The 20,118-nt window shown below is 37.6% G+C and overlaps 1 protein-coding gene across 5 annotated transcripts in view; it reads left to right on the top strand.

The window, feature by feature from the left end:
• The window catches only part of FRY (FRY microtubule binding protein), a 508,702-nt gene that overhangs the window by 434,920 nt on the left and 53,664 nt on the right, over window positions 1-20,118 (top strand). For all 5 annotated transcript variants that reach the window (XM_081126905.1, XM_081126902.1, XM_081126901.1 and 2 more), the window contains 5 exons: window positions 9,436-9,636; window positions 10,170-10,331; window positions 13,054-13,220; window positions 14,397-14,586; window positions 18,885-19,034. In XM_081126905.1, coding sequence (XP_080983031.1) covers window positions 9,436-9,636; window positions 10,170-10,331; window positions 13,054-13,220; window positions 14,397-14,586; window positions 18,885-19,034 — 870 coding nt within the window. The remainder of the gene's footprint in view (window positions 1-9,435; window positions 9,637-10,169; window positions 10,332-13,053; window positions 13,221-14,396; window positions 14,587-18,884; window positions 19,035-20,118) is intronic.

The following is a 20,118-nucleotide window of genomic DNA, read 5'->3' as shown; positions in this document are numbered from 1 at the left end:
ACTAATGTTACCCCAGTAAATACAACTAAAAAGTATACAGGATAGTTGAATGGATAAGAAAACAAGAACCATAAATAAGCCAACTTCATTATCTGAAGACACACACAAACTATAAGTAAGGGATGGAAAAAGATATTTCACACAAATGGAAACAAAAAGAAGCTGGGGTATCAATACTTATATCAGACAAAAGAGATTTTAAAACAAAGAATATAATAAGAAACAAAGAAAGACATTACATAATGATAAAGGGATCAACCCAGCAAGAGGATATAACCCTTGTAAACATTTATGCACCCAACATATGAGCACCTAAATAAAAAAAGTAAATATTTATGTACATAAAGGGAGACAGCAACAGTAATACAGTCATAATAGGGGACTTTAATACCCCATTGACATCAATGGATAGACCTGCCACACAGAAAATCAACTAGAAAACAGCAACCTTAAGTGACACATTTGACCAGATGGATTTCACCCCAAAACAGCAGAATATACATTATTTTCAAGTGCACATGGAACATTTTCCAGGATAAATACACATGTTAGGCACAAAAGCAAGTCTTAATAAATTTAAGGAGACTGAAATCTTATCAAGCATCTTCTCCAAAAACAATGGTATAAAACTAGAAATCAATCCTAAGAAAAAACTGAAAAACACACAAACACATGGAGGCGAAATGACATTTTACTAAACAATGAATAACATTTTACTAACCAACAGAGAACAATGAAGATATCAAAAGATACCCCGAGACAAATAAAAATGAAAACACAGCCCAAAATCTATGGGACAAAGCAAAAGCAGTCCTAAGAGGAAATTTCATAGCAATATAGGTTTACCTCAAGAAACAAGAAAAATCTACAATAAACTTTCTAACCATACACTAAAAGAACTAGAAAAAGAATAACAAAGCCCAAAGTGAGTAGAAGGAAAGAAATTATAAATATCAGAGTGGAAATAAAATAGAATCTAAGAAAACAACAGAAAAATCGCTGAAACTAAGAGCTGGTTCTTTAAAAAGATAAACAGGATTAATAAACATTTAACCAGAATCATCAAGAAAAAAAGGAGAGACACACATAAATAAAATAAATTTATAAATAGACAAAATAAAAAATGAAAGAGGAGAAGTGACAACTGAGACCACAGAAATACAAAGGATTATAAGAAAATACTAAGAACAATTACATATCTAACAAATTGGACAATCTGAGAAATAAATGGACAAATTCCTAGAAATATATACTCTTCCAAGGCTGAATCAAGAACAAACAGAAAACCTGAACAGACTGATTACTATCAAAGAAATTGAATCAGTAATCAAAACACTCCCAACAAACAAAAGTCCCAGATGTGAAGACTTCACGGGTGACTTTTACCAAACATTCTACTAAGAATTAACACCTTTCCTTCTCAAACTATTCCAGAAAATTCAAAAGGAGGAAAGGCTCCCAAGTTCATTTTACAAGGCCACCATTATCCTGATTCCAAAATTGGACAAAGACATTAAAAAATTATAGGGAAATATCTCTGATGAACATACATGAAAAATCCTCAAAAAATATTAGCAAAACAAATTCAGCAATTAAAAAGATCATACACCAGATATATAAGTGGCAGCTGGTGGTGGTGCTGTTGGCTGATTGTGGGCAAGAACAGAGGTTGGAGGAAGGCAGGCAAGTAGTGGAGCACCTGTTTAACAGTTGGCATGCTGTGGTTGGGGTTGAGATCCACAATCAGCAAGCCTGAGAACTGATCCCACCCACAAATGGGACAACAGCAATCAAGACCCAAATTCAACATGAGGGCCCACAAAACCCACACAAGGGACATTCCAAGAGCACCCAGCTCAGAGGATCAAGGAGACTACACCACTGAGTCCCATAAGAAGGCCACACGACCAAAACTGAGAGGCATAGCAGTCGTTTCCACACAGAGAAACAAACAAAAGGAAACAGCAAAAATGGGGAAACAAAGAAACAGGCCTCAAATGAAAGAACAAGAGGAATCTCCAGAAAAAGAGCTAAATGAAATGGAGGCAGGCAATTTATCATAAACAGAGTATAAAGTAATGGCTTTAGAATGCTCAACAGTATGAAAAAGGACATAGAAACCATGAAAAACTACCAGTAGGAATGAAGAATGACATAGCTGAAATAAATACCCTGGCATGAATTAACATTAGGTTAGAAGAAGCAGAGGACTGAATCAGCGAATTAGAATTCAAGGTAAAAAAGAAAAATCACTCAGAGCATCAAAAAGAAAAAAATACTTAAAAAGCATGAGGACAGATTAAGGAAACTTTGAGAAAACATGAAACAGAGCAACACCTACATCATATGGGAACCAGAGGGAGAAGAAAGAGAAAAAGGGATAGAGTACCTGTCTGAAGAAATAATGACAGAAAACTTCCCTAACCTGGTGAAGGAAAAAAATCACACAAGTTTAGGGAGCACAGAGAGTCACAATCAAAATGAACTTAAAGAGCCTGGCTGGCATGACTCAGTAGTTGAGTATAGACCTATGAACCAGGAGGTCACAGTTCGATTCCTGGTCAGAGCACATGCCCAGGTTGCAGGCTCAATCTCAAGTAGGAGGCAGCTGATCAATGACTCTCTGTCATCATTGATGTTTCTATCTCTTTCTCCCTCTCCCTCCCCCTCTCTGAAATCAATAAAAACATATTTTTAAAAAATGAACAAGAGACCCACACCAAGATATACCATAATTAAAATGGCAAACATTAATAAGAAAGAGAGCATCTTAAGGGAAGCAAGAGAGGGATAGTCAGTTACCCACAAGGGAGCTCCCATAAAGCTGTCAGCTGATTTCTCAACAGAAACTTTTCAGGCCAAAAGGGAATGGCATGAAGTATTCAAAGTAATGAAAAGCAAGGATCTGAAACCAAGACTATTCTACCCATCAAGGCTATCATTCAAAATTTAAGGTGAAATAAAGAGCTTCCAAGACTAAAAATAAAATAAACAAACATATAAATAAATAAAGGCTAAAGGAGTTTATTAACACTAAACCAGCATTGCAAGAAATGCTAAAGGGGCCATTGTAAGAATAAAAAGAAATAGAGAGAGAGGAATATAGGCAAACAGAATAAAAATGGCAATAAATAAGTACCTATCAATAATAATCTTAAATGTAATGAATTAAATGCTCCAATCAAAAGACATAGGGTTGCTGACTGGTTAAGAAAATAAGACCCATATATATATACTGTCTATAAGCGACCAACTCAGAACAAAAGACTTATACAGGATGAAAGTGAAGGGATGGAAAAATTTTTTCCATGCAAATAGAAATGAAAAAAATGTTAGAGTAGCAATACTTATATCTGACAAAATAGACTTCAAAACAAAGGCCATAACAAGAGAGAAAGAAGGTCAATACATAATACTAAACAGATCAATCCAACAAGAGATATAACCCTGGTAAACATACATGCACCCAATAAAGGAGCACTTAAATATATTTTTAAATTCCTGAAGTACATTAAGGGAGAGAGAGACAGCAATACAGTCATGCTTTCACACCCCACTGACATCACTAAACAGATCTTCCAGACAAAAAATCAACAAGGAAACAGCAACCTTAAATGACACACTAGATCAGGTGGATTTAATTAATATTTATAGAACATTTCATCCCAAAGTTGCAGAATATACATTCTAAAGTGCACTGGAACATTCTCAAAGACAGACCACATGTTAGGACACAAAATAAGTCTTTACAAGTTCAAGAAGACTGAAATTATATCAAGCATATTCTCGGATCGCAATGGCATGAACCTGGAAATCAACTACAATAAAAAAAAAAACCTCAAAAACATTCAAACACATGGAAGCTAAATGTATGGTTATTAAACAATAAATGTGTTGCCAATGATACCAAGGAAGAAATCAAACACTTCCTGGAAACAAGTTAAAATGAACACACAACAACCCAAAATCTGTGGGATACTGCAAAAGCAGTCCTGAGAGGGAAGTTCATAGCATTACAGGCCTACCTCAAGAAACAAGAAAAAGCTCAAATAAATTATCTAACCTTGCAACTAAAAGAATAAAAAAGAGAAAAACAAGAAAAACCCAGAGGAAGCAAAAGAAATGAAATAATAAAAATGAGAGTGGAAATTAATGACCTAGAGACTGAAAAAATAATACAAAAGATCAATGAAACCAAGACCTGGTTCTTTGAAAAGATGAACAAGATTGATGAACCTTTAGCCAGACTCATCAAGAGACAAAGAGAGAAAGAACCAAAAAACAAAATCAGAAATGAAAGAGGCGAAGTAACAAGTGACACCATAGCAATACAAAGGATTGTAAGAAAATATTATGAACATCTATATGCCAACAAAATGGACAATCTGAATGAAATGGACAAATTCCTGAAAACATACACTCTTCCAAAACTGAATCAGGGAGAATTAGAAAACCTGAATAGGCCAATAACTACTAATGAAATTGAAGCAGTAATCAAAAAACTTCCAGCAAACAAAATACGTGGACCAGACAACTTCACAGGAGAATTTTACCAAACGTTCTAAGGAAAACTAATATCTATCCATCTCAAACTATTCCAAAAAATTCCAGAGGAGGGGAGACTCCAAAGCTCATTTAATGAAGCCAGCATTATCCTAATTCCAAAATCAGATAAAGGTAGTACAAAGAAAGAAAATTATATGCCAATATCCCTGATGAAAATAGATGCTAAAATCCTTAATCAATAACTAGCAAACTGGATCCAGCAATGCATAAAAAGATCATACACCACAACCAAGTGGAATTTATTCTGGGGATACAAGGCTGGTACAACATTCACAAATCAAAAATGTGACACATCACATAATAAATGAAGGATAAAAATAACATGATCATATCAAAGATGCAGAAAAAGCATTCAACCAAATCCAGCACCCATTTATGATAAAAACTCACAGCAAAGTGGGAATAGAGGGATCATACCTCAACATAATAAAGGCCATACATGGCAAACCTACACCACACATCATCCTCAGTGGGCAAAAACTAAAAGCATTTCCCCTAAGAATAGGAACAAAACAGGGGTGACCACTTTCACCACTATTCAACATAGTACTGGAAGTCCTAGCCACACACATCAATCAGACAAGAAGAAGAAATAAAAGGCATCCAAATTGGAAAGGAGGTAGTAAAACTCATCATTCACAGACGACATGATATCATACATAGAAAACCTTAAAGACTCCACCAAAGAACTACTAGATTTAATAAATGAATTCGGCAATGTAATAGGATATAAAATTAACATCCAGAAATCGATGGCATTGTTATACACCAAAAATGAACTCTCAGAAAGAGAAACTAAAAAACGATCCCATTTACCATTGCAACACGAAAAATAAGATACTTAGGAATAAACTTACCCAAGGAGGTAAAAGACCTATACTTGGAAAACTATAGGACATTGAAAAATGAAATAGAGCAAGATACAAACACGTGCAAGCAAATACCATGTTCATGGATAAGAAGAACTAACACCATTAAAATTTCCATACTGCCCAAAGCAAGCTATACATTCAGTGCAATCTCTATTAAAACACTATTGGCATATTTCACAGATCTAGAACAAATATTCCAAAAATGCATATAGAACCAAAAAAGACCTCGAATAGCTGCAGCAATCTTGAGAAAGAAGAGTAAAATTGGAGGGATCACAATACTGGATGTCAAACTATATCACAAAGACATTGTAATCAAAACAGCCTGGTACTGGCACAATAATAGGCATATAGATCAATGGAACAGAACAAAGAACCCAGAAATCTACCCACACCATTATGGTCAATTAATATTTGACAAAGGAGGCAAGAGCATATAATGGAGTAAAGACCACCTCTTCAGTAAGTGGTGTTGGGAAAACTGGACAGGTACATGCAAAAAAAAAATGAAACTAGACCACCAACTTACACCATACACAAGAATACACTCAAAATGGATAAAAGATAAATGTAAGTCATGAAATCATAAAAATCCTAGAAGAAAACATAGACAGAAAATCTCAGACATCTCATGTAGCAGTATTTTTGTGAATACATCTAGGGAAAAAGAAACAGGAAAAAATAAACAAATGGGACTACATCAAACTAAAAAGCTTCCGCACAGAAAAAAGAAAAAAAAAATCCTTAGGATGAAAAGGGATCCCACAATATGGGAGGACATATTTGCCAATGATACATCTGATAAAGTGTTAATTTCCAAAATATACAAAGAACTCATACAACTCAACACCAGGAAGAAAAAATGGGCAAAGGACCTGAATCGACACTTCTCCAAAGAGCACATACAGATGAGATGGTTAATAGACATATGAAAAAATGCTCAATGTCACTAACCATCTGGGAGATGCAAATTAAAACCACAATAAATCAACAGAATAAGTACTGTCAAGGATGCGGAGAAAAGGGAACTTTAGTACACTGCTGGTGGGAATGCAGACTGGTATAGCTACTATGCAAAACAGTATACAGTTTCCTCAAAAAATAAAAATGTAACTGCCATTTGACCCAGTGATCCCAATTTTGATAATCTATCCTAAGAATTCTGAAACACCAATAAGAAAGAATATATGCACCCCTATATTCATAGCAGCATTATTCACAATAGCTAAGATCTGGAAACAGCCCAAGTGCCCAGCAGCAGATGAGTGGATAAAAAAGCTTTAAAAAATAAAAATTTAAAAATAATAAAAAGAAGAAACTTTTACCTTTTGTGACAGCATGGATGGACCTGGGGATTATTATCCTAAACAAAATAAGCCCATTAAAGAAAGATACATATCACATGATCTCACTTATATGTGGAATCTAATGAACAAAATAAACTGACAAAATAGAAATAGAGGCATGGATGCAATGAACAAACTGACAGATGTTAGAGAAGAGGGCGGTTGTGGGGACAGGAAGAGATTAACCAAAGAACAGACATGCATATATGCATAGCCCATGGAGACACATAATAGTGTGGTAAAGGCCTGGGGTGGGGAGGGGCAGGGTGGAGAGGGGCAAAAGGGGGGAAATGGAGGACATCTGTAATAGTGTCAACAATTTAAAAAATAAATTAAAAAATGCCCTTTGCTAATTGGAACAGAGCTCTGCAATTTCCTAACCATCAGTAGTTACTGAGTAAAATCTTTTTTGCTGTTAAAAAAAAAAAAAAAATGATACACCATGATCAAGTGGAATTTATTCTTAGGATGTAAGCTTAGTTCATTATCTGCAAATCAATTAACATAAGAACCAAGAAGATAAAATACTAGTACTTGAAAAACTATAAGACAATATAGAAAGAAATTTTTAAAAATACAAATAAATGGAAGCATATACCATGCTCATGGATAGGAAGAATTAACATAGTTAAAATGTCCGTATTAACCAAAGCAATCTATAGATTCAATACAATCCCTTTCAAAATACCAATGACATTTTTCACAGAGCTAGAATGAATAACCCTAAAAATTATATGGATCCACATAAGACCCCAATTAGTCACAGCATCCTTGAAAAAGAAGAACGAAGTTGGAGGTGTCACACTACCTGATATCAAACTACACTACAAGGCTATAGTAATCAAAGCAGCATTGTACTGGCATAAAAACATAGATCAAGGGAATAGAATAGAAAGCCCAGATATAAACCCATGCCTACAAGGTCAATTAACATATGACAAAGGCTGCAAGAATATACAGTGGGATAGAGACAGAATATTCAATGAATGGTTTGGGGAAAATTAGACAGATACATGCAAAAAAAAATGAAACTAGACCACATTATCATACCATATGCAAGAATAAACTCAAAATGGATTAAAGACTTAAATATAAGACTCAAAACTATAAAACTCCTAGAAGAAAACATAGGCAGTAACTCTGACATTTCTCTTAGTAATATTTTTTATGATATATCTTCTTGGACAAGGAAAACCACAATGAGATATCATCTCACTCCTGTCAGAATGGATGTCATCAATAAATCAACAAATAGCATGTGTTGGTGAGAATGTGGACAAAAGGGAACCTTTGTGCACTGTTCTTGGGATAGCAAATTGGTGCAGCCACTATGGAAAACAATATGAAGTTTCCTCAAAAAATTAAAAATAGAACTACCTTATGATCGAGCACTTCCACTTCTGGGTATATATCTGAAGAAATCCAAAACACTAATTTGAACAGATATATGTACCCCTTTGTTCATTTCAGCATAATTTACAATAACCAAGAAAATGGAAGCAACCCAAGTTCCCATCAATAGACAAGTAGATAAAGATGTGGTACATATATACAATGTAGTATTACTCAGCCATGAAATCTTAAAATTTGTGACAACATGGATGGACCTCGGGGGTATTATGCTAAGTGAAACAAAGAAAAACAAATACCTATATATGATTTCACTTATATGTGGAATCTAAAGAACAAAACAAGTGAACAAACATAAAAGAAACAGACTCATAGATACAAGAACAAACTGATGGTTGCCAGATGGGAGGCAGGTTGGAGGGCCAGGTGAAAAGATGAAAGGATTAAGAAATTCAAATTGGCAGTTACAAAATAGTCATCATAGGGATATGAAGTACAGCATAGGGAATATAGTCAATAATATTGTAATAACTATGTATGATGCCACGTGGGTACTGGAAATATCAAGAGGATCACTTAGTAAAGTATATGATTGTCTAACCACTATGCTGTACAACCAAAACTAATACAAAATAATATTGAATATCAACTGAAATTGGGGGGGGAAATGTAGGGATACAGGTTAATAATAATGCTTGGTACCAAGTAAGTCATTTCAGTCCAGGAAAACAACTATTTTCTGTGTTGGGACAATTTTTTTAAATGATCCAGAAGCAAAAGTTAAGCCCTGCTGCTGTGACCTCTGCATCGTGCATGACTACATGGCTTTCCCAGCTGCTCTCCCATCTTCTTAACTGCATTTTATCTGTAAAAATGCTGGAATGTTTGCCTAATGCTCTTCTCCTTATTACCCAGAGTATGTGGAATATGCTAAAAGCATAGCTCCTACTTTTGCTCCTTCTGAGAACAGCACTAAACAAGGGTTGGGGGCACATGTCTTTTGAAGTTATTTTACTATTAATGGTCTCTGTATTACAGATTTTTGGAAACACAAATCACTTATAGAGCTTAGCCCAATCAAGTTTTTAAAAATATAATATTACCTACCACACCACACAAAAGTATGTGATCATATCTACCTATGATTTAATATGCATGAAGGTGAAGTCAGTATGCTTTTAAGACTTTTCTCATCATATCACCAAATGTTTGGTACCAAAGGACAGGAGGACTTGAGAGTTCATAATGCAAATATTATTTCTAAGCCATGACTAATTGAATGTGTGATGGTGTGATTTCAGGGTGAGAGTATGGACAACTTTAACTGGGGAGTGCGCAGGCGATCTCTGGACAGTCTGGACAAGTGTGACATGCAGCTTCTGGAGGAACACCAGCTTTCAGGAAGTTCTCCCAGCCTAAATAAAATGAACCATGAGGACTCTGATGAATCGTCCGAGGAAGAGGACCTTACAACCAGCCAGATCCTGGAGCACTCGGACCTCGTAAGTAGAAGCTCTCCCACTGTAGGAACTGGGAGACTTGGTTTTGGAACTAAAATAGTAGCACAGTTTCCAGTTGCAGCTAAAGAAACTTCCAGAGCTGCTAAACTAAAATGAGAACCATCAAGTGGCCTCTTTCTCTGTAGGTTGCACACAGAAGCAAATGCTGGGGTATTTGTTATACTATTAACAATATCTGGATGCCATCAAATCTGTTAGGCCCTAGATTTTCCCCAAATAACTTTCATTATGCCGAAACCTTTTTTAAAAATTCCTTAAACATCTGAAGTTTTAGGAACTATGACAGACATTTTGATGTTATCTGGAAATGTGGGTATTTGTGTGAGTGCTGTGCCAGCACACCAGGTCACCAGCTCCCATTTTTAAGTTCTAATAACAGTGAACTAATGTACATTAAACAAGACCTATCAACCAACAACTAGCTTGCTCATACAATGGTTTGTACTCTTATGGAAAGAATTGGAGCTTTTACTGAAACATCACACCGTATTTTATTTCCTTTGCTTTGTTAACAGATTATGAATCTCTCCCCTTCTGAGGAGGCCAACCCCGTGGAATCGCTCACTTCGGCCTGTGACATGACCCCTGCTGACCCTCATTCCTTTAGCACTAGAATGGCTAGCTTTGACTCTTCCTTGCCTGATATGAATAATCTTCAGATTTCTGAGGGTTCTAAGGTGAAGAGATTTTGGCAATTATGATTGTAGTTTTCTTAAAGAAAAAGTCTTCCAATTTTCTGAGAATTCTTAGGGGGTTTTGAATAGAGGGACTACCTTTATCTTTTTCTTTCTTCCTTTTTTGATATAATTGAATCTGTGCACCTAAACCTGTTTTGAAGTTGTTTTGCCCTCATAACTTGAGCCACCACCTTCTTGTTGGTTGAAAGAGATTTGATATGAGGTCTTTTAGAAATGAAACAGGCTGCATTTTCCATACATCATGAACACAGCCAATTAATTAATTGCAGAACAAACTGATATATGTCTGAGATCACTGTGACTTGGGAAACTGCTGTTCTTTGTCATGACTTTTACCAAAAAAAATATGCTGTTGAAGTGTGGGTGTATGCATGTATTGGAGGAAATTTTTTCCTATGTAGGAACCAGTTATACAATTTGTACATTGATTCAATCCTCGCCTTTTGGCAAACGATCAGAATTTTCAGTATTATGAGCAAAACAGATTCATACAAAACAGTCCTAGCCAGGCTCTCTGAGGAGACAAGTAAGTAATGGATACCATTTTCTTATTTAAAGGGTCAGCTTAAAAGAAACACTTAACAATATATATTTCATTTAAAGCTTATTTTATCAAAATTTCCAGAAAAGATCCTCTCCATAAAACTGTTCACCCCTACATTGTGTTCATATATAGGGTGTCCCCCAAAAATGTATACACACACTTGGAATAATTATAAAGGCGATGTTTATTAAAATACATTTCCTTTTCAAAATTGAGCTATCACCCTTTTAAAGTGTGTATACATTTTTGTGGGACACCCTGCATGTGGCTATAAGATTAGAATTTTGTTTTCTTATATTAGACATACCAAAATAACCTATGCCTGTTAAGATGTCTTCATCCTGAGATTGGTTATGATAATAGAAGTTTGAAAAAGAAAAGAAAATAGGAAAAAATTTATAAAAGTATATTCTTTCTGATAACTTCTACTGGGAAAAAAGTAAAAATGGGGGGAAAACATAATATTCTGTATTCTTTTATAGTACACTAAAAAGAGATGTGAGATCTAGGAAAATCTTACATACCTTAAACCAAGGGCAACCAACCAAATTGCATCACCTAAAAATATTGAAGCTTAAAGAAAAATTATTTCTAAGATTGCCCCATTGCAAAAGGACTATGATTAAGGATTTTTAGAGTTAGTAGAGTCCTTTTTTAGCCAGAAAGGGGCCAGAAAGGAAACTTATCTGGGATTAAAACCCCAGAATCCTAAGATTAAGAAATTAAATTTCATGGAAAGGACATCACAAAATAAGTGTGAAGTTATTAGCACTTAATATTTCTCATTCTTGGAATTTTCTCAGTTTTTCTATTTTGAATGCTGAATTATATAGATTGCTCATAGAAAGCATTGTCTAAGTAATAATATTTTTATGAATTCAGAAATCATCTAATTCTATCAAGGAAAGACTGAGTTTAATTTCTGAAAAGCTATCTCTGTTTAACATAAACTGGGCTTCTGCAATGTTTTATATATTTGTGATGTTATAAAGATAAAATAAAGATATTTTTATAAGAACTCAACTGTCCCCTAATAGATTAAGTTTATATACACTAATAACCCAAACCAGTCACCCCTGGCCATTCTTGTTTGCACCCCTGCAGTTTTAAAAAGCAGCAAGAAATAGATATGGATAAGCCTCCAAAACCCAGTATTTATGAGCAATTCTTTCACAGACACATCTTTAAACACCCTTTAATTTCCCTATTAATCCTCAATTAAAAATACTAAATGGGTGGCAAGATGTCAACTGTAATAATGCTCTAATTCATATACATTTCTATTTTTCCCTGATTTTGTGTTTGTTTTAAGAAAATGACTCACTGAAACATGTACGTGTAATTTCCTCTTCTGGTCTGTAACCCCGTTGTCTTCCTTCCTCTCATGAAGAACAATCAGTTCTCAGCTGACTCCCCCGGCCCAGCTTCAAGCCCAGCTTCTTTTTCCATTTTACTTGTTATGACTTCTGCCTGCCCTGCGGCCCTTTCATTTCGCTGCTCATTCTACATTGTATAGTAACGGGAAAGCAGCCCCTCATATCTGTTATCTTCAAGGGATATTCCCACGAAGACAGCACGTACGTCAGTGGATCTCAGAGGGTTTTTAGTGTGGAAAGGCCTGTCGGTGTGGCAGCTCAATGACCACTATGGAGCACTCATGCACACTGGACACATTTCTTGAGCATCTACTGTACTCTGACTGAGGGTTCTAAATTCTAGTTTCCATAGGTGAGGAGTCCTGTGTTGGAGAGTTATATCTGGATAGGCTGGGGTTTGCTCAATGGAAGGCGTTCTGAATCCAGTGGTGGTGTTTCTAACCACAGCTCCTGCAGTGATGACATACTAGGAAAGGCTGTTTCCTCATCAAATGTGGAGGTCAGACCAGGGGGCACTGTTGTCTTTCCAAGGTTAGCCTCTGTACTCCATAATCATGGTAACCTCCTGAGAGCCGCTTTGGGAACTATTCTGAAGAAGAATGAAAAGTAGGGAGAGAACAGCACTTCAGGTAATTTCTGAAACTGATGACATTGTAACTCGAAACCAAATGCCCCCCAACTTCTGTCACTGTCAGGATTTCAGTTTCTTTTTCTTCAGTTGAGCAGACTTTCCTATATATTCTTATATATTGGAGGGGTCTTTTCTCTCCTCATTTTCCAGGCTGATGCTGTCCAGGAGGCGGAGGAGACCACCATACACGAAGATGATCTTTCTACTTCCATCAATGAACTCCCTGCAACTTTCGAGTGCAGTGATAGCTTTAGTCTGGATATGACTGAAGCAGAAGAAAAAAGCAACCAAGCCCTGGACCAGTTCACTCTGGCAAGGTAGAGAATTCCTTAGCAGAAATGAGTGGTGCCATTGTGGATGGCCCATGGGGGTGTACACAATCTGACTCAGTTGAATGTCACAATCACATTGCTGGTTCCTCCTAACAGAGGAATCCAAACTGACACATAACCTGGAGGGCTCCTAACAGGTTATAATCATCCATCCCCAGTGTAGGATCAACATGGAATGAAAAAGGTTCTCATGTAGGAACTTATAAAGCCACAGAGTAACACAGAAAGCCAAAGAGGGGCCTGGGGGCATGGTCTTTGAAAATAAGCAAGATTGGCAAGCCTTGGAAATTAGGGAGGTCTTTCCATTTTGAGTTGAAAGACCAGAACAAGAGGCTCTTTATAAACTAAATAACTACTCTTTAAGGAGCAGATGGCTTCCAACTTCGTGGCTAATATTTCTGAGACGAGTGAGATATAGTCGGAGAATACAAATAGGAAAAAATTTAAAGAGGAATAGAGATACAAACACTAATGCAGCATGTAGAATAAATCACAAATAATAATGCTGCAGACTTACCTCAGGAGAAGAAAATCAGAACTCTAAAATTACTCCTCTGAACACTGAAAATCAGAACTAAGTAAAAGCTTCTGATATGGCTAGACGAAGGCCCCTGGTACAGTGGCTGGTATCCACTCACCGAAGAGCCTATGGTAGTGCCCAGAGGAGGACCTGCCTTTTAACTTCTGTTCATAATCTCTCCTTTTCTTCTTCCCCTCTGCATTCCTCTTTCGTTTTCTCCCTCTACTTTGCTTCTGGGCATTTATGCATAAGCCCTCATTAAGGAAAAGTTAAAAGATTCAAAATTTTTCTTCTAATTTTTCACCATGAAAAATGCCAAGGACTGAAAGGATCAGAGTACAGAAAGAAATGTTACTGTGTCTGGGGAGTGGCCCCCTAGATAGTCGCTGAAGGCTAAAAGAGGTACCAAATCTGTAGAAAGGAATCAGAATTGGAAGAATCACAGAAACTCTAGGGATGAAAATTCTATTTTCTGGAATCAAAAAGAATCTTGGGAGACCTTGAATGAAAGCCAGATTCCCAGAACACACCTCAAATGGAGGAGTGGGCAGAGTGAGCCCCCTCGTGAGGCTAACTCAGGAGTAGCACTTAGACCCCCTGTAAGGAAGGGCATTACTTGACACAGTCGTCATTTCTTCCAGCTTTGGAGAAGGTGACAGGAGAGTCTCTCCCCCGCCCTCACCCTTCTTCTCGGCCATCCTTGCTGCATTTCAGCCTGCAGCCTGTGACGATGCTGAGGAAGCCTGGCGCAGCCACATCAACCAGCTCATGTGCGACTCCGATGGCTCCTGTGCTGTGTACACGTTTCACGTGTTCTCCTCCTTGTTTAAGGTACAGTGCTTACCTCAAGTCAAAACACTTGGGCTCTCTGAGGAGCCAGCTAGCTTCTCATTTAAGAAGGGATTGTGGTTTAGTTCTGGGTTTATACTATTTTCTCCTCCAAACATCTCTCTCCTCTGACTTCATCCTTTCTTCTGTTCAACCTTAATCTACTCAACCTTCTCACACTGGTATTCTGAAGACGTTGCCCTCAAATGACAGGCTGCCATGATGTCCTGCACACTTCTGACATTCTGGCCTTTATTGGTGCCATGAATCCCAGGCCACCATTCCATGAGGACCATTAGGCAAAATCTTCCTCCAAGCCTCTCCCTCTTCTCTGCTTTCCTAAGACCTCTCCTGCAGCTTTTCTCTTCATTACCGGTTTTCCTTTGTCTTTTACCCTCCCTTTGAATTCCTTAAACATGCCAGCCAAAGCTATGAACACTTGCTTGCTTCCCTTAGCTGATTCTAAACAGGTGGAAGGTCTTCTGTGTCTCCTGCATGAACCACAGCCCATCCAGTCCGTACAGTGCCCTTGTGCAAATTGGAACCAATGTTCCTCCCCCCCAAAGGTTGTAGTAACAGGTGTGGCCAGTAGGGGGAAGGCTGGATTTCAGCCCCTCAGCCAGGCACCTGGGGATATTGGACACACACAGCGCTGTGTAGGCATGTGGGCACCTTCATATTCAACTTGTTAGGTTCAAGCACATGACCCTAATGACTCAACTACAGAGATGGCAGGAACTCAACTTCCGGTTGGTGCTTAAAAGTTTATTTGTATGCCTGCCTGTCTCTGGTCTTGCAAATTCTTGTTCATTTTTCTCTGTGTCTTGCTCTGAATGCTTACTCTCCAGATTTCATCAAATGCTGGAAGAGGTGGGAGGCAACCAAAGAAGAGAAAAAGTGCCTTGTTAGAAAAAAACTCAGAGGTCTTCACGCATCATTGGAGTTAACTAGCCCTGTGTGCTGTGTTTGAAGCAAATATTCACTTAGCCATGAAGATGGGGTTATAGGTGAAAATTTACTGACATGGAAACATGGTTACCATATAGTTTAAGAGAAAACTAGTTTTAAAAATATATGTAGAATACTGCTCCTCTTTTTAATGCCTAGAAAATAGTGAAGATTATACACTAGCATTTCATTGTAGTTTATTCAGGGCAATGAGATTATGGGTGTCTTTTATTTTCTTCTTTTTCCTTTATTTCAAGTTCCTGTTATCCTATAATGAAAATGCTTTTCTTACATTATTTTCAGAAAAGCATTTTTCTAAACTTTACTTTTAATAAAGCATAAAAGAGAACTGCCACTGATAATAGAAGGGAAAAATGGAAAAGAACTGTGCAGTTCCAACTTTGAATGGACATGAATAATGGATGGATAAGTGGACAAACATGTTAGAACACAACTAAACATTTGCAGATGTTGAGTTGAGTATATCAAAGACAGGAACTATGACTTGGTTGGACTGAGGGATGAGCCCTCTAACCACATTCAGGAAGAGTCATGGCAGAAAAGAAAGGCCGGAAAATAAGAAATTATAGAAAAAGTGCAAAGTGAATAAACTGGGATCATCAGCCTTAATTTCAAATTCAGGAAGTTGTCATTTAGTTACTATAAAAGTAAACTCTTTCAGCCTGGAGGCCCTTCTTATGACCCATTTTTGGAGAATTTTATATCATGGTTACTCATTGAGTGTTATTTGTGATGCTCTCAAGTTTTTCAATTTACTTTTAGTGGAACCTATAAGAAGTTTAAGTGGACAAACTAAGATTGTGTCTGAGATTAACTGGGGACTAGAGGAGCTGCCAGGCTTAAGACAGAAAACAACTGGCTGCTAAAAGATAAAAATTCCAAAAACACTCTAACATTAAACCAGGTTAAAATTTAAAAACTAGCAGAAAGCCACCATTTGAGGTCAATTTCATTGTTAAGGATTCAGGAGCAAAGTAATTTCTTATTTAGATTGTACTAAAGTCTATCTTTAAATATTGGTTAATATGCATCTAATTTTGGCTGTTGTGATTTTTTCTTATTACAGTTACTAGACTATTCATGCTCAATTTCATAGTCCTGAGCAATACTTTTCCCTTTGCTTAGAGAGGTCATATCCTCTTGTACCTGGACTGTCCTCTCAATTACATGCAAATCCTTGGTTGGGTGTCACTTCAGTGAGTGAAGCCTCCTTTACTTTTGTCCCTTCTCCCGTCCCCTGAGCAAGTAACGATATCTTTCTTTGACTACCTAGCAGTTGGCACCCTCGCTAACACACAATAGGTACTCAGTAAATGTAGGAAGAATGAACAAAAATTTATTTTAATGGAAATCTTAAACATACAGCTTCTGATTTAATGTCAATAGATCAACAGGTTGCCACATGAGCTGGGAGGTGGGACTGGACCCCAGCATGCATATTGGGTTTGGATTTTTTTTTTATCATTGTATTAGATCAATCTCTATGGACTTTATCTGCAATAATAATACAAATGTGTGCCTCCTGTTTTGGTTTTAATATTTCATTTAGTCCTAAGAAGTTTCTTAATTACTATCAAATACCATGTGATTGAGGGCAATGACAGTAGCAAAATAGATATTAATAAAATATGCTAGAATTGAAATACATTTCTGACATGTAGTCTATTAAACTCTTGTCATGTCCTCACCGTATCTGTTTACTATTTTCCAACATTTTCCTATAAATCTGAACACCACATTTCCCTGTATTTTGGTGGATTTTGGAGGGAGCAGAAAGTGACTGCAAAAATAATTTGGTTTTAAAAGCAAGGAAATGGTTTCTAATGATCCAGTATGGACATCTTTCCAAGTGCCTTGGTCAGTGTATTTCTTCCCAGCTGCTCCTGTGTTAGAATATTGTCATTGCATCACACAGTGCCACCAAATTATAGGATGTGTTCATATGTAAGTCAGGAGGACAAAACTGAATTTATGTCCCTTAAATAGCACCTGCCTTTCTATGTGGCTCTAAAATTCCCTGGCAGATCTAGCTTCTCAGTACAATAAATAATAAAGCCAGATGTCACTTTATCCATAGGTAAAATGGGAAGAACCCCAAACTCTTTGGGGGACCTGAGTCACACTCCCAGCTTTGCCACTTGACTAGCTGTTGTGATGCTCGACATGACACCTCCCCTTCCTTTCTGCTTTAACATTTTGTCGGGGGTTTTTTTGTTGTTGTTTTTTTGGTTTGGTTTGGTTTTTTTGCACAGAAAACTAACGTAACAAAATAAAGACAGATGTATGTTATGCATTATACCAAGATTCCCAGATATAAAAAATAATATGCAACATGGTTGGCAGTTGCCTAGCATAACTTATAAAGAACCTGCTGTTGCTTTGGGAACATGCGAATTTACCCATAACAGGGCAGAACAGCTTTACCATGGATGCGATTCTACAACTCAAAAGGTATGACATCTCTTTGGGAAAAGTCAGTGCCTAGGACTGGAATTATTTTTTGGTTAAGTATCGTGTTCTTTTGGTTAAAGGTGCTGTGTGTTAGGTGTTTGGAAGATAAAAATGTTCTCATCTGGGCACTGACACAAGCACAGTGAATCATACTCTTCCTAATTATAGTTTTTCCTCAGGCAATACAGGAGGAACCGTAAGTTTTAGGAAGTATTACACATTTATGGAAGGAATGTGAATTCTGGAGTCAGGCTCACCCTTACTCTATCACTTACTAGTTGCATAAGCTTAAGCCTAGTGACTTCACTTTTCTTAACCTCAGTTTCATTACCATGTTGTGAGGACTAATGAATTCATGTAGACAGTGCTATAGGATAGAGTCAGACACTTAAGGAGACATTCTTCCAGAAGAGATATTATTCTAGGTCCCAGGTAGCATTTACTCTTTCATTCTCCAGAAGCTCAAATGCACTATTTCAGCTTTGTCTCGGGGAGCCGCAACCTTCGGAAAAAGAAAGGAGTTCCATCTTGTAACCTTTTTTGTCTCACCCACATTGTTGTAACCTGAGTAACTCCTCAATGATCTGACAGACAAGGCAGGAGGGCCCAGCTGGTGATCAACACTGGCCATCAGCACAGAAAGTTTCACTTATTGGGATGATTCTATGAGTATCTGCATGTTGGGAAGTGACATTTTAGGAAGAATCCCTGTCCACACTGCATGATTATTTACTTCACACATTTACATTCACTTTATTCCCATTTCTTCCTGGCCACACACACTGAGGACCTGGGCTCATTTGAAATTTTTATCAAGATTTTTTTTTAAATTCTAGTCCATAAGTTAAAACTTTACAAATGATAACTATTTTGCCTTTCAGAATATTCAGAAAAGGTTCTGCTTCCTGACCTGTGATGCAGCCAGTTACCTTGGAGACAACCTCCGGGGGATCGGGTCCAAGTTTGTCAGCTCCTCCCAGATGCTCACCTCCTGCTCTGAGTGCCCCACCCTTTTTGTGGATGCTGAGACCGTGAGTGTCCCAGCCCTGCTCTGGTGGCCAACGGCCTGCCCAGATTCTGGTGTGATGACAGGGAGGTTGTTTGTGTTGTGGTTTGAGTGACACTTTCATGTTTGTGAGCAGCACTGGGTTGCGATGTGACTCCCAAAGGCTGGAGTGGGCACAGTAATAAAGGTGCAGTGCCTGCCCAGGCTAGGGCAGATCATTTCAGACAGTCGGGAAAAAGCTCCACCCCCTCCAATGTCTCTGGCAAGCCCTCCAGAGCTGACCTATCCCGTCCCCATGATGGTAGATTGCCCAGCCAGATGGGTCTCCAGAGGCAACATGTCATCATTTTCCCCACCCTCAATCCTCAATAAGACACTGACTGCCCTCTGGATGGATTAGTCCAGCCCAAGCTACAAGCAATGAGTTTAAAGGGCAGTTAAAAGAGTCCCTGGCTGACTGCTGAGTGGGGACTTTATGAACATAATTCTAATCCTGCAAGACTGGTGAGCTCTTTGAGGGCAGGGGGCATGTTATCTTCCTGTACATCCCCCATGCATATCACAGAACCATCTCGCATGCTGGGTAATTACTGGGGTTTAGAACCAATGAGGATATGTGTTGATTTTGAAAGTCTCTGAGGAGTCAGTCTTTCTAAGAACTTGATTGGCGGTTGGCTGTCTTGCAGCAAAACACACAATCTGAGAAATCATTCTATCTTAATGACTCAAAGTATAGATTAAACACAAAATCCATTTGAAAGCCTATTTGGAGTTCTGTCTTCACTACTTGGAGTATTACTAGATGAAGGTACTAGTATTCATGCATAAAATGGACAGCATATCTTAATGTGGGCTGCTGTAGAATACTTGCTAAGATTTGTCTGTCTACACTGATATGGTAAAAATGGGTATTTTCATAGGACATTTGGATTAGCCAGCTAGTATTCAATTGCAATTGCAGCAAAATTACAAATTGCACAGCTTAATAAAAATGGCTGCCCTTCCCCCCATTTACATCACTTCTAAGTATACCTCTCTTTTCTGTGTAGCCACGCTTTGTCCAGGTATCTCTCTAGTTTTTTTAATACAGATTATTTTCCTGTCTTTAG

The sequence above is a fragment of the Miniopterus schreibersii genome (genome assembly GCF_964146895.1).
Source record: "Miniopterus schreibersii genome assembly, chromosome: 2".
Lineage (NCBI taxonomy): Eukaryota > Metazoa > Chordata > Mammalia > Chiroptera > Miniopteridae > Miniopterus > Miniopterus schreibersii.
This window is presented reverse-complemented; position numbering and strand designations above follow the sequence as displayed.